This window comes from Phodopus roborovskii, unplaced genomic scaffold (genome assembly GCF_943737965.1).
Source record: "Phodopus roborovskii unplaced genomic scaffold, PHOROB, whole genome shotgun sequence".
NCBI lineage: Eukaryota > Metazoa > Chordata > Mammalia > Rodentia > Cricetidae > Phodopus > Phodopus roborovskii.
Genome location: NW_026126515.1, coordinates 11,474,434 through 11,488,936, shown reverse-complemented (window position 1 = coordinate 11,488,936; position 14,503 = coordinate 11,474,434). Strand labels below are relative to the sequence as shown.

General features: G+C 43.0%; 1 protein-coding gene across 1 annotated transcript in view; it reads right to left on the bottom strand.

The window, feature by feature from the left end:
* Tshr (thyroid stimulating hormone receptor) overlaps positions 1-13,909 on the bottom strand; it is a 104,703-nt gene extending 90,794 nt beyond the window's left edge. The window contains exon 1 of the mRNA XM_051196147.1: positions 13,472-13,909. Coding sequence (XP_051052104.1) covers positions 13,472-13,641 — 170 coding nt within the window. The 5' untranslated portion in view covers positions 13,642-13,909. The remainder of the gene's footprint in view (positions 1-13,471) is intronic.
* Positions 13,910-14,503: the final 594 nt, after the last annotated feature.

Here is a 14,503-nt window from a genome sequence, read left to right as displayed (position 1 = left end):
GCTACTCTTGGTCCTTGGCATTAGTAATACAGGGGCCTATAGAAGTGGCGGTGGCCACAGTGGCAGTGTAAACATGCTGCCAGGGGTGAAGATTTAGGACACACTTCCCTTTGACAAGCAGATTCGGAAACAACAAATTCCAAGGAGTTGAACTTTCCCCAGGAATCTCTTGCTGGGAGAAGGAAAAGGCTGAAACTCTTGTGCCAGCGAGAGGAGAAACTTTTGCCAAGACAAGTTTTTTTGTTTTTTTACAGCTCTAACTGCTTGTCAGAACACCTTGCAGGAGAGACTGGAACTGGTAATGGTGAGTTAGTGATGGACAGGACCACACCTTGGCCAGGACTGCTTTATCATTCACTGAGTCATTGATTCATTGATTCATTCTTCCTTCTTTCTTCTTTCCTCTCATTTTTTAAATATTTATTTACATATTTATATGTGTATGAGTGTTTTGCTTGTTTGTATGTGTAGCACCTGCTGAGGCCAAAATAGGGCATCAGATCCCTTGGCACTTTGTTGTGAGTCTTCATGTGGGTGATGGGAATTGAACCCTTGTCCTTGGAAGGGCAGTCAGAGATCTTAACCACAAAGCCATCTGCCATCTCTCCAGCCCAAATGGTAGAACCCCTAAAATGTACTTTAGAGTTCATTGGACAGACATCTTTGCTTTTCTTCGACCCTCGCGGCACCAAATAAATCTCTTTTCCTCTTCGCTACAAGTGGCCTATGTAATTGGTGTATTTTGAGTGGGTAGGTGAGCCTATGGGATGCTAAGGCCCAGGCTCTGACACTAGGGGGGAGAGGTAGACATGCAGGGACTACGAGAAACATGGAAGTGGAAAGAAAGCATACGAGGGAGAAAGTTGAGGCCACAGGAGAAACAAAACAGGGCTGTGAAGAAGCAGAGTGGGGACACTGTGGGCCTTGGTCACTGAAAAGAGAGTCAGGGAGCTACAAACCCTGAAGGGCCAAGAGTCTCTCTCAGACATCTTTGGCCCCAGAACTGTAACACTAACCAATCTCAAGAGCTAACACTCCAGGGCTTAGGGTTCTAGTGCCTGAAGCCTGTTGAAAACGATAACATAAGCAAGTGATAACCTGACCCTGCTAGCTGCTGCCTATTCCTGTAGCTCTGCGCTCCTGGAAACCAATTATCTTGGCTGCTACATGTGTATGTGGTGGTGAGTGTGGTGGGTGACATGCTGGTAGTCAAGGCCTAGCACAGTAAGGCTTCAACTTGAGTGACTATACTTCCTAAAAGCTGCAGCTATCAGCTCCTGTTCTTTGGACTTGCGGCTAGAAAGCCCTTATGTCTCCCAGTCCAGCCACCAGGTCATGGACACTCAAGGGCTCCTAATTGCCAGCCCTGGGAAGAACATCTCCTCATCTGCTCATAAGTTCTCCTTGGGAAGGGCAGAGTGGCCCGAGTCACCTCATTGGTAACATTTTCATATATTCCTAGGATAACTTTTGCTATTAGGTGTGAAACAAGTCCTCTGCTCATCACCATGACTTCCAGATAACATAGATTTATGTGTGTTATTTATCCTTGCCTGTTTTGCTGCTATTAATAACGAAGGTATCAGATATAACATATAAAACTGTAATAGCCACAGCCTCTTCAAGCTATCCTGTTTGCTTTGGTACTGAGACATAGATTATCTGTAAAGTGCCAGGAGGAACCCTTATTAGAACATCAGACCTTGTGTTGTTACACAGGACTGAATCAGACAGAGCTTTAATGAACTCCTTCGTGCTTCGTGGGGCACATTCCAGAGCTTTTGGCTGTGTTGTTTTAGTTTGAAGGGATTGAGGGTGGTTGTGAAATGCCTATTTGGTTATGCTACATAAGAAGGCCAGTCAAGCATTAAATGTGGGCATCTGGAGGGCCTGGAAATACTAACAGGCTTGTTAGCCAAACTCTGACACAGAGCTGGTAAACTCTTACAGATTTATGGGCTCTGTTAGGACTGAGACCTGCAAATTATAATTTCAATTGCTGTCCCCTGCCGAGGGTAAGTCCTTGGGGTGATTATCTTTGAAAGGGGGACACTTATTCTTGTAAATCTTTATAAAGCCTCTTTTGCAAGGCAGACAAATGCTTCCTTAACAAAATGGCACAGCCCTGATGCCAGGCAAAGTGGTCTCCACATGGAAATTTGCCCTCTACAAACTGATAAAATATTCAAAATGAAGGTTCCATAAGACGGTGTGGCATAGTCCCTCAGACCTTTCACTGTTAGGGATAACCGTTAACCTGTAACCATGGCACGTTCTGGGTCATCTAATTTCTTTTCTCAGTGATGTAACACAATGTCTGATGTAGGGCATCTAGTGGAGGAAGGACCATATTTTGGTTCCTGGGTTCAACCCATGATCAAGGATTGCAGGTTTGCGGTGAAGCAGAATATTACGGCAGGAGAAAGGAAGCAAAGAGAAAGGAATAGAACAGGAACAGAGACAACCATCAGAGGCATGCATTCAGGGACTTCTTGTAGGTGGGCTCCACCCCCTAAAGATCCGAGAACTTTCCAAACTAGCATCAGCAGCTGGGGACCAAGTTACTTTTCTCATTACTGTGACAAAATACCCAAGAGAAGACCACGTGCATGGTGGCTTGGCTCCACCCACCTGGGCCGGCAGAACATCATGGCAGGAGGAGTATGCAACATGGAGGAACATTTTTAGCTCCTAGTAAACAGAAAGCAGAAGAAGAGATCATAGGAAGGAAATATAGGAAGACACCGTCCCCAAGGACATGCCTCCAATGACTAACTTGCTCCAGCAGGACCCACTTTCCAACGTTTCCCAAAGTGCCAAAATAGTACTACCATCTAGGGGCCAGGGAATGAACACATGTGGGGTATTACATAATTAAGTAGCAATGGGGGGGCACTTGCTACCATTCTTGCACTCCTTATAACCAACCACGTGACGGGAGGTTATGGCAGATCTCAGAGGTCTCCCTACTTAGTTTATGCAGTAACCTGTGGGAGTTGAGAATTTGATCTTATATCTTCTGCCTCTAAGAGCAAAGGAGTTTGGGGGGAAACAGCTGGAATAAAAGCACTGATAGTGGCCAGATATGGAGTACCAGGGAGGCAGAAACAGGGAGATCTCTATGAGTTCAAGACTAGCTTGGTTCGAATAGTGAGTTTGAGTCTGGCCAGGGTAACATGGTGAGATCTTGTCTCAAACACTAAAAGAAAAAAGAAAAGAAAAAAAAATAGACAAAAAAAAAAAAAAGGCAAGAGGAAGAATAACATATTTCTCTTGTTTAAATTTTTACAAATTCTTAATGAAGGGCCTGGAGAGATGGCTCAGTAGTTGAGAGTATTTGTTGTTCTTCCAGAGGACCCAGGTTCAATTCCCAGCAATCACAAGACACCTATCACTCCAGTTTAAAGGGACCCAAAGTCCTCTTGTGACCTATGTGGGCACCAAGCATATACATAGTGTAGATACATACCTGCAAGCAAAATGTGCATACACATAAAATAAATAAATCTAAAAAGTAACTAATACAATAAACTTCTTAGCATAATTCCTTTCTTGGCATATTAGCTAAACATTTAATAGAGATATAAAATGAGGTATAGAAGCCAAAAACTATTATAGAAAAACCCAGTAGAAATGGTATATCATGAGTTATCAGTTTCTTTGTAATAGAAAAAAGCCTTTTGCTTGAATATTAACTCATTAAAGACTTACAGACCATGCATATGCCTTCCTCTTACATTGTTTCCTTGCCTAACAACACCATGAAGCTCACAAACAACAAAGGCACATACATTCTTCTGCAACCAAGTGGCTAAAAATACTGTCCATCGCAAGATGACACGCAAGACTTGTTTGTTATTGGAAAATAGTTTGCTGTTTAAGCTTCTGAAAACAAGTGTGAATATTTCAGTCTTTGTATTTTTATATCCTACGTAAGATACTGAGACATAGATTGGGGGTGTTCTCTATGCTGGTGTGTTAAAAATCAAAGGGGCCTGGAAAGTCTTAGAATCTTTAGATTGACCTGTTTACATTCAATTCTCCATCCGGCCACTTGTCACATCACTCACATGTCATCTCTATAGTGTGATGACACTCTCAGTAAAAGAAGCAAGGCACAAAAAGGGCATACACATATCCTTAATGTCTATTTATATAAAACATCTCAAAAAGAGGGAAAACCCTAGAGGAGACAGCCAATTAGCAGTTGCCAAGGGCTGAGAGAGGGGCAGGGGCTGTTGAATGTCTGTTTAATTAGCATAGGATCTCCTTTCCTAATGCTGGAAAAATTTGAAACTAGATAGAGGTGATAATCAGACTGTATTTGTGCTATTACTTTTTCAGCAAATATCAGAGTGATTGTGGTGTACATTTTACAGTTGAGAGCAGGAGGAAGACAGAGCTGGTAAGCAGGGAAGGAGAGGGAGGGGGGAGAAAAAAGGGGGAAGAGAGAGGTAGGGAGAGAACAAGCTCTATTTGGGAAGATAGATCTGGAGTAGAGAAAGCCTCGAATTCATAGCAGGAAGTATGTGCTTGAATTCTTCCTTCCGTGATGGCTAACATTATGTTTTAAGTTTAAATTAATCATCTTAAGAGAGCTATATAACAAAAATGCTTATAACCTGTAAGCCCCACTTGCCCAAGGACAGATAATTTCCTGAAATGCTGGATGCATTCATAGAAGATAACAAACCATGTGCTTTGTTTCTGTAAGCAAGCTTGCTTGCCCTGGCTGCACAGGATATGCTTGATCATACATAGGCAGGAAGTACACATAGTCAGGATGTATGCTTGCTTCTGATTGGACAAAGGTAGGAAATACACAGCCTTGTAGATTTTGCCTTTATAAGCCTCTGGCTAGGATATTTTGCTGTCTGGGAATCCCAGGTAGGGACCTGGCCAGAGTCCTCCTAGCCAGTATTTAATAAATCTTATTTCAAATTATGCTCAAAAAATTGTGTAGTGGCCTTATTCTTGTCCAGTGGGATTAACATTTTCTCACTAATGATGCCATAAGATGGTATTTTTAGATCTTATTCTAAAAGTGTATCTTAGAGTCAAACACCAGTCGTACAGAGCCACTGAGTAATAAGTGAGGCATATGTGTTTATAAAAACAGTATGGGTCTGGGCACAGTGTTGACACAGCACACATAATTGAGCAAAAGAAAACATGCTGCTGGTGGTGAGTTTTAAAGATAGGAGAGGAAAGGACATTTCATTCTTGCTGCAGTTAAAGATTATTTAAAATGGAGGCTGGGCATGGAGGCTTACAGCTGTAGTCTCATTGCTGGGGAGGCAGAGATGGGGGTGTGGGTGGGGGTCACTGGAGCTTGCTGACCTGTCAGGCTAGCTGAATAGAATTGGTGAGCTTCAGGCACAGTGAGAGATTCTGTAACAAGAAACAGAGTAACCGAAGAAGCCACCTGATGTTGACCTCTTGCCTCCTCCATGTGTGCGCACATATAGTCACACTTACACCAATACCTTACACACACACACACACACACACACACACACACACACACACAGCTGTTAAAATGAGTGAGAGTCTACTTGAGTTAATAGTTCATCTTAGATAAGCGTCATGGCAATTTTTAGGAATCCAAACACTGAAGAGATGGATAGCCCAGCATATAGCTCACCATCTGTGAACAATAAACCTGGAAGGTTGGCACTGTCAGTCTCCTGCCACTCCCTCACCCTGGACAAGAAACAGAGTATATGTGTTTCCCTACCCTCCTTCCGACAGAGTCCCAAGATGCTTAACATCTGTGACCTCATAGGATACAGCAACCACTGGGTTAAACAGCTACAAACTCTCCACCCTGCCGTCTTCATTTCCACTTTCCACCATTCTGCTCCATGGAATCAAGCTACCCAATAAGAGTATTGCTTTCATGAGAATTGGGGCTGAGACATCACCAGCTGATGTCTTTGGCTAAGACCAGCCAGCCTTAGGAAATACTGATGGATTTACCTTCAAAAGAAACCATGGATCCCACCATTTTCCATCACCCTTACAGCTGGTACAAAACATTGCTATCTCATACCTCACTGACATGCATATCAGTCCAGGCATTCCTAGCAAAATGTCAGCCAGATCTTTCATTTTGAGGGGAAGGTGGGGGGGGGCGCTTCTTAGCTCATTTGGAAAATAATTATGTATGCACGCATGTGTCAGTATGTATGCATGTGACAAACACACACACTACATACTTTAAAGATGGTATCCAATGACCTACAAAGCACAATATGATGTGTCCCCTCGGATTGTATTTCCCCTTACTCTCTTTACTTCAGCCACTTTGCTTGCTTTGTTTGTCTTTGTTTCTCAATACAGCCATTGCCATTCCCATTTTATGGATCTTTGCATTTCTTAATAATTTTATTCCTCTGGATAGGAAGCTAACTCACTCTTTTCCCCCCACTTAATTCATTTAGCACTCTGTTTGAATGTCACTTTTTCAGTGAGGCCTTCTGTTTTGGATTGAACATGTGAGCCCCTTCAAAAAACTCACTGGGTTGAAATCAAGATCTCCAATGTGCCAGTTTTAGAAAGTGAGTCCTTTGGGTTATAATTAGGTCATGAAGGTGAAACTTTTGCTTTTGTGACCAAGTCAGTGCCCTTAAAGTAAGAAACAGGACTGATGAGCCCAGCTCTCTACCATGTGCAGTTACAAGAAAATGGCCATTTACAACCAAGGGTAGGACAGTTAGCATCATTTGAAGGCAGCTTCCAGTATTCCTATTCTCTCTCTCTCTCTCTCTCTCTCTCTCTCTCTCTCTCTCTCTCTCTCTCTCCTTTCCTTATATTTCTCCTCTGAAGCTGGACTTTCCTCCACCTGCTGTTCTTTATACTTTACTCTGCCCTACCTTGCCCATTTGAAAAGTTTCCCTGTGTTTGAATGTAAGGTCAAGGTGGTCATTTATTATGTTTCAGTAATGCTAGACTAGTATTAGCATAAATATTTACTGAAGAAACAAGAGGAATGAAGGGAGGGAGGGAGTGAAAGAGGAGGGCAGGGGGAAGAGAGAAAAAGAGGGAGGGGATCGACTACAATAACCTATGTTTATTTAAAGGTAGACTATCTGGATTTCTTAACTCTTTAGATTCCGTCCGTAAGCCCAGAAGTACTTGAGAAGGGTGCTGAGTGAAGGCAACACAGCCCAAGAGTCCTTCAAGCTGTCCTCTCAGGACACTCCCTCATTTATCTGTTCCCTAGAGCCCATGTACAGACACTCTCCCCAAAATGGGCCTTCTAGTTCCTCAGCTTATAAAATGACAGAAATACCAAGATGCAAAGTGACAGCACCTGGACATAAGAAAAGACTATTTCAATTCTCACTATGGAGTTTAGTATTTGTAACAATAGGAATAAATTAAGCTAATGCCTGAAAACCATAAGCCCAAATCTTAATTGTATTATATAATTGGAAAGATCATATATACAGAAAGAGAAAGCTGGACCCTAGGGAGAGTTTTCCATGCACAAAAGCAATGTGGGATGTTTATGATGATGAAGAAATATTTGGATTTCTGGTGTATTCTGATGGGAAAGTATTTTCATTAAGACTGTATCAGAAAAATCCAAGATAGTTGTACACATAGAACAGAATAGTGTTTACAGGATGCCTTCAATTCACAAGAGCCTGCTTCACATCTTAACAAGAATTTGTTTTGAAATATCCTGGTTCTCATAAGAATCTACACACTTGAGCCTCACATCTCAATGACACACATCAAAGTCCAACCTATAGTTTTGGACAAATGGAACTATTTGTCAATTGTTAAAATTTTCCCTGTTATTTTTAAATATCAGTAGTCAAAGTCAAAGAGTAACTGAATGCACAAGATCTATTTCAATAAATGTGGAAATGTTCAGGGTTAATGATATCTTACTACATTTAATTTAACTGTGTGTGTGTGTGTGTGTGAGTGAGAGAGAGAGAGAGAGAGAGAGAGAGAGAGAGAGAGAATATACATGTGCATGTGCTCATACCCATGGCTCTCATGTGGATATGGGGAAATTAGCAGACAACTTTCAGGAGTTATTGGGTCTATGTGGATACCAGATATGGAACTCAGGCTACCAGGCAGGGTGACAGGTGACTTCACCTGATGAGCCATATTACTAGTCCAATGTTAAGGATTTAATATGAATCCAATACACCAAACACGTGCAAAATATTTTGTTATATCATTGACTTCAAAGGCTGAGGGCCTTTGGTGAACTTCTGCATGTAACTCTTTTCAAGGGACAGGTAGGAGAAGTATCATTGTCATGAATTCAGAAGGAGAAGCATCATATTCTGAGGTCAGACAGTTTTGTTCGTTTCTAAAATATGTGTTTTGCATTCTTTGTAACATAATAGATCGAGTCATAGCAGACTCCAAATGTGTACTTGTAGCCCCACAAAAATGACAGGTTAGTTCAATGAACTGTTCCTCAATTTTTTTTTTTTTTGGGTCAGGTTGATATCTTTAAAAATACCTAAGAGATTTGCTGGTTTGTATGCATATGAAATTACACACAATCCCAGGTCCTAAGCAGTGTGGTAGACTTTAAGGACACCTCTGAACCTCTTGAGTGACAAGCTTTAATTTGAAGTGTAAATGGACAATCAGAAAACAACGATCAAGTAGTTTGATTCAAGGGATCGATTTCTGGTCTCTCACAGAGAAACAAAACACCTTGCTGATAAATTGCCCAATAACACTCACACAAGGGCAATTTATTTAGCAATGTATTTTAAGCATTGTGAATTAGCTTTCTCTATGCTTACTGTCTGGTCAGAAGTGACATGAAAAAATGGAATTAATCTGTAGTCTAGACAGCACTTGTTTTTGCAGAAATGGAAATAACTAAAACCTATGAATTCAGGAAGGATACCTGACATACCCCACTAGCTTCTCATACACATACAAAGGCACATGTACCTATGTACACACATGTGCACACAAACACACATGTACACATGCATATGCATATACAAAAAAGAACTCAGCAAAACAGAAAGCTCCAGCGATGCATTTCACTCATCATCTCAGAATCCAGTTTCTGGTGCATGCGCAGATGCTCATCCACAGTCGAATGTGTGCAGAAGCCAGAGGAGGATGTGAGGCATCATGCTCTATGATGCTACTGCATTGTTGAATGAAACTATTCCTGCCTTCCAAACTCCCTCACTGTCCTCCCACAGTGCCTGCCAGTCTATAAATTCAAGTCACCTCTTTGAGTCAAGTTCTGGGATAATTAAGTAGAGTTGTGTTAACACATGTTCAGGGACATTACTTCTGGAAATTGCATGGCACCATATGATATTTGTAAAGGGTGGTGGTGGTGGTACAAAAAGTGTTAGTTTTTTTGTAAACTTAAAAGAAACCAGAGTTGTCATAGAAATGTCCCACTTTTTTTTTTTTTTTTGAGACAGGGTTTCTCTGTATTATTTTGGAGCCTGTCCTGGAACTTGCTCTGTAGACCAGGCTCAAACTCACAGAGATCCTCCTGAGTGTTGGGATTAAAGTCATGTGCCATCAACGCCCATCAGAATGTCCCCCTTTTGAGGAGCCTCCATTCTTGGGTGTTTACTTTTTCCTTTTTTTAGAGGAATACTATAACAAGCAATTATGAGCCACTCTGTGGGTGCTAGGAATTTTGAACATGGGATCTTTGGAGTAACAGCTAGTACCCCATCTCAGGATTACTCTATCAGAAGAGTTCAGGAGCACCTGTAAAGCCAATAATTGTAGTACATTGATATTAAAGAATCCTGGACATGGTTTTACGGAATGTCAAACAATGACAAGCAGTGAAAAGGATGGAAACCACAGCTGTCACTTCAGTATCTGCAAGGAAAATGCTAGTACCCTCAACAGTCAGAGAAGCCCTCTTGGTTGGGGGGTATTTGTAGACAATGGTTCACCTCACCATCTTGGGGTACTATAGTTTCTAATTTATTCTGTCTTGTTTTCTGGTTGCCACCTATTATGTGGCAAGTCTGATTTTTCCATCTCCAGCAGCATCATGAGCTTTCCTAAGTAAATTTATTTTAGTTGACAAAATGAGCCTACTTAAGCATACTGAGTGGTGAATAGCACAAATGAAAGCTGTGGCCCAAGTCCTGAAGGGGGAACAAGGTCGTTTAGTTTAGAAAACCCTGACATGGTCACTAATTAAACCCTTAGGTGCAGCATGTAAACAGTTAAAAGCAGAACCTTAAAATCTCAACAGCATTTCTGAACACACTCCCAAGAGGTGGACAAACCCTTTACCCCACAGTACAGGTGGTCATCGCTGCCACCATGGAACTGAAGTGGAGAATGTATGCTGCTCTATCATGCTACAGGGTTAAAGGACAAGGCAAGGTGAGTCACACCTTTCTTATGCAGAAAGGCAACATGGGGCCACCTTTTGAATAGAGGAAAGTGATGGCCAGGCTTGCTATGTTTGGTTTGGAGGTAATATTATGATAATTGTGTGCCAAAATCTTGTTGTTGTTCCACTTTTTTTGAAAATCTTTCAGAGAGGTACATTTTTCATTCAATTTTTTTTTTTTTTTTTTTTTTTTTTTTTTACAGGGGGAGGTGTGCTATGGGGCTCTGACCTCCACATGAGGTCTTTCCAGGGGTCAAACTCAGGTTACTGTGCGGCAGGCAAGCTCATCCCCACGGAGCCATCTCACTGAACCTATGTGCCCACATCTGGAATTGCATTCTTTTGCTTTATCTAAGTTTCCTCACGTGATTCTCAAGCCAGAGGAATAGACTTTTTGTTCAGAGTTTTTGCATATCAAAGATGGCTGAACGATGCAAATGGGGAGTAAGGATAACAGTGCCCCCCTCCTCTCACCTTGTCACAGCCTCTGCTATAACGAGGGTGCACTGTTCCCCTCTGGGGAAGCTCCAGAACCACGCTGTGACTGTGTCCTTCCCATCGGTAAGACCACAGTGCCGGTGTGTGGGCAGCGGAGAAAGAAGAGGTCTGTTTTACTCTCACCACCGCAGCACATGTCCTCAGCACCTTAGCGGCATGTGAAATGGCTAACCCATCCTTGTATGGCATCCTGATGGATGCTGCAAAGTGAGGCAAATGGCTCTGCAAGAGCATAAGGCTTTGCATTCCAAACCAGAAGGCTCTTAACAATTCTAAAGAAGGATGGGGTGGAGTGTTGCAGAACACTGGGTGTGATAGGGCTGCAGCACCCCTGAACTAATAAAAGCTATGATCACCTGCACAGAGCTTGAGCCTGTCAGCATCCTGCCACGAAGTGGGTAGGGGCTCATGGCCCTCACCCCTTACCTGAGGATTTATAGAAGGTTAATGGTTACCTGGGGGGAGGGAGAGACATTTTCTTTATGGGTTTTATCATAGCAAGGTGCCCATGCTCCTCCTCATTCATGTTTTGTAAGCAATCCTAGTTAAACTTGTTGGCGCGCACGTGCACACACACACACACACACACACACACACACACACACACACACACACACACACAAAAGTAGGACACTTGTTCAGAAGAAAAAGGAGATTAGGGGACAAGAGAGGGTAATGGGCTGAATATGATCAAATACATTATGTATATATTATAAACATGTCATATAAATTCCATATTATGTATAAATCAACATATGCTAACAAAAACCACTAACAAAGTTTAAAGAAGGGATACACTCTAACAATGTAAACTCTGTGAGAGAACATCCCTTTCGGGCTATTGATCAAGCATACCATGCCATTCGCCCTCACTTAAAAACAAAATCAGCTATGTCTTCCCCATCTCAGAGTAAGCTCACTTTTCAGGACCTAGAGCCTGGCCTCCACTATGCACAAGGTCAGATCCACCTGTCTCTGTGCAATCAGTCCCTGTGAATCAGCGATTTGTTTTTCCCATTCCCATAGCATCAGAAGCCTCTTTTAAGTAAAAGAAACACTGAGTCCTTTTGAATAAATGATCTCTCTTTCAGCATTCCCCTTTCCCAACAGAACCTCATCTCTCCCCACTAACTGTGTGAAGAAGGGATGTCTTTGGGCCTCTGACATTCAGAGACAAGAGTATGCATTTATTTATTTATCCATTCACTTAAGGTTGTTGTTGTTTTGTTTTTGTTTTCTTGGGGGCTGACTGGTTTGAAATTTGAGGTTGCATGCCAGGGTCCCTGTGTTGGAGGTATTCAGCCTTCTTGGATAAGCATACAAACAGATGATCTAAGGGCAGTGAGCTTGTCCTTATGGATTTTGAAGTTAGTACAAGAGTTCTATTTTAGAGACTATGTGTACCCATGGTAGGGTTTTCGTCACTATGTGTTTTATTCTGTGCAGGCAGTGTGGAGAGTGGAATGCTACTCAGAGGTTATTGCAGTAGCATCCATGGGAAATAAGAAACAAGGGTGGGTGGGTGAGTTTCCACTAATGGATGAGATGGAGTACAGTAACATGTACCCTGTGAAGCAGTCATCTGATGACTGCTCCTATGCGATAAAATCTTGAAGTAGGATTGCTTTTCATTTATCTCCATGTCCTCCTTTGTCTCATCATTTTTTCTGTGGTATTTTTAACCAGTCCATTTTAGGGATCACTGATTTAAATGTCGGTTAAGAACCTAACTTTTAGCATGAAGATGAAAATGTGCTTTATGAAATCTCTTTCCTTGTGTGTATTAAAAAGGAATTCTGGATATGCTAAGTGGTGGCACAGGTTGGGCAGCTCACAGTATCTATATATATTAGATGAAGGACACAGTGTACATTTTATTATTTTAAAATAATTTTACTTTACTCTTTTATAATTTCATATGTATATGAAATTCCCTTCTCCCCCACTCCCTTCTGTTATTGCCCTATGATTTTCTCTGGAACCCTTCTTTGTTCTGACATATCCACAGGTACATTTATAAATGGGATCCTGATTAAGGTTTTTTGCTTGTTGTTTGAGACAGGGTCTCTTTACATAGCCCTGGCTGTCCTGGAATTCACTCTGTAGACCAGGCTGGCCCAGAACTCACAGAGATCCACCTGCCTTTGCCTCCTGACTCCTGGGGTTAAAGGCGAGAGCCACTCTGCCCATCTCTGATTAAGGTTTAAACTATTATTTGATAAGTCAAATGACTAGTATCATTTCTCACCAAGGGAGACTGAAAGGGGAATTACAGGAAAGGAGCAATTTTATTATCTAAGGTAATTTTTTAAAGTTCGTTCTTAAGTTGCTTACGTCTTACTATCACCTTAAATGAAACTAAAATTCAGCGGGCTCTAGGAGTTGGCAAAATATAGACAGACCAGTAACTCTTCAGAAAATACAACTCTCATTTTCATTCTGTACCAAAGTTTTCTTAAGGGTTCTGTTCCCCTGTATCAACAGGACAGACGACCTTCCCAAGTATGTGCGACTGACCAGGGGCTGACCAGACACCCGCCCACCCCCACCACAAACAGTGAGTTTCTATTTGGGGCCCTGGACTTGGCTACTCACAGAGTCTGGGTGCTGGGTGGTAGGCTGGGGATGCGATGGAGTTCCTTGCAGGTGACTCTGAAGTCGTCCTCCTGGTGGCACTCGCAGGGTGGAGACACACACCCTCTGCCCCACAGGCTCCTGGGCAGGGCGAGCAGGAGCGCTAGTTGCAGCAGGTACCCTGGCCTCATTTTCCAAGGGACCTCCTGCGTTACTTCATGGTTGCGCGCTGCTGCCTCGTTCTCAGTGCCCAGCGCCTGACGCTGGAGGAGATCAGAGGGCGGGAGGGACCAGAGAGAGGAGGAGGGTTCCGAGGGGCTGTGACCTCATCGCTGGAAAGCACGCTGGAGAGGGGGCAGGAGAGGCTCTCAAGTACTCAGCTTGCCTAGGCAACTCTCCATCCAAACAAGCCAGCTTGCCGCACTTGATCACCCTCGCAGTGCTTTCTGTTCCGAGACGAGATACCCAACTTCGGTCGGGAGCTGTACTCTCGGTGCCACCCATTAGCTTTTTCTAAAGCCTCGCAGCTGCGCCTTCTTTTCCCCCTCTCTCCCAACTCTTGGAGCCACCTTTCTTGGCTGAGCAGCCTATAAGAGCATGATGGCCAGGGACCCAACTAAACGAGCTTCATCTAATGTCACCAAGGAGGAGGCTGTTGCTGGACACTCTAGTGTCCCCTGCAACTATGGCTTCTCCGGGTTAAAGTCACCTTTGCTGAGAATTGTAGCCGACAACACAGCCAGAGCCAGCTCAGGGTGCAGCCGAATGTGATACTCCGGGAGGATTCTCGATGCTGGCCAGCTCGAGTAGCCGGGACCATTGCGCGCTTCGGTAATTCTCAAGCCACTAAACCTGCTACATGGAGATGCACAACCTGAGCAACTCTGTAAAGTCAGGCGCTGGGCTCTGGGGCCATCTGCTGTGGAGAACTGGGAACTGCGTGAGCAGGTCCCATTGTCGCGCGGTGACAATCCAGTTTTGCCAACAGGAGGGAGCCTGCTTAGAAATCTAGAAATTCCCCTTCTTCCTGTCCAGAAAAAGAGGGTGAAAAGA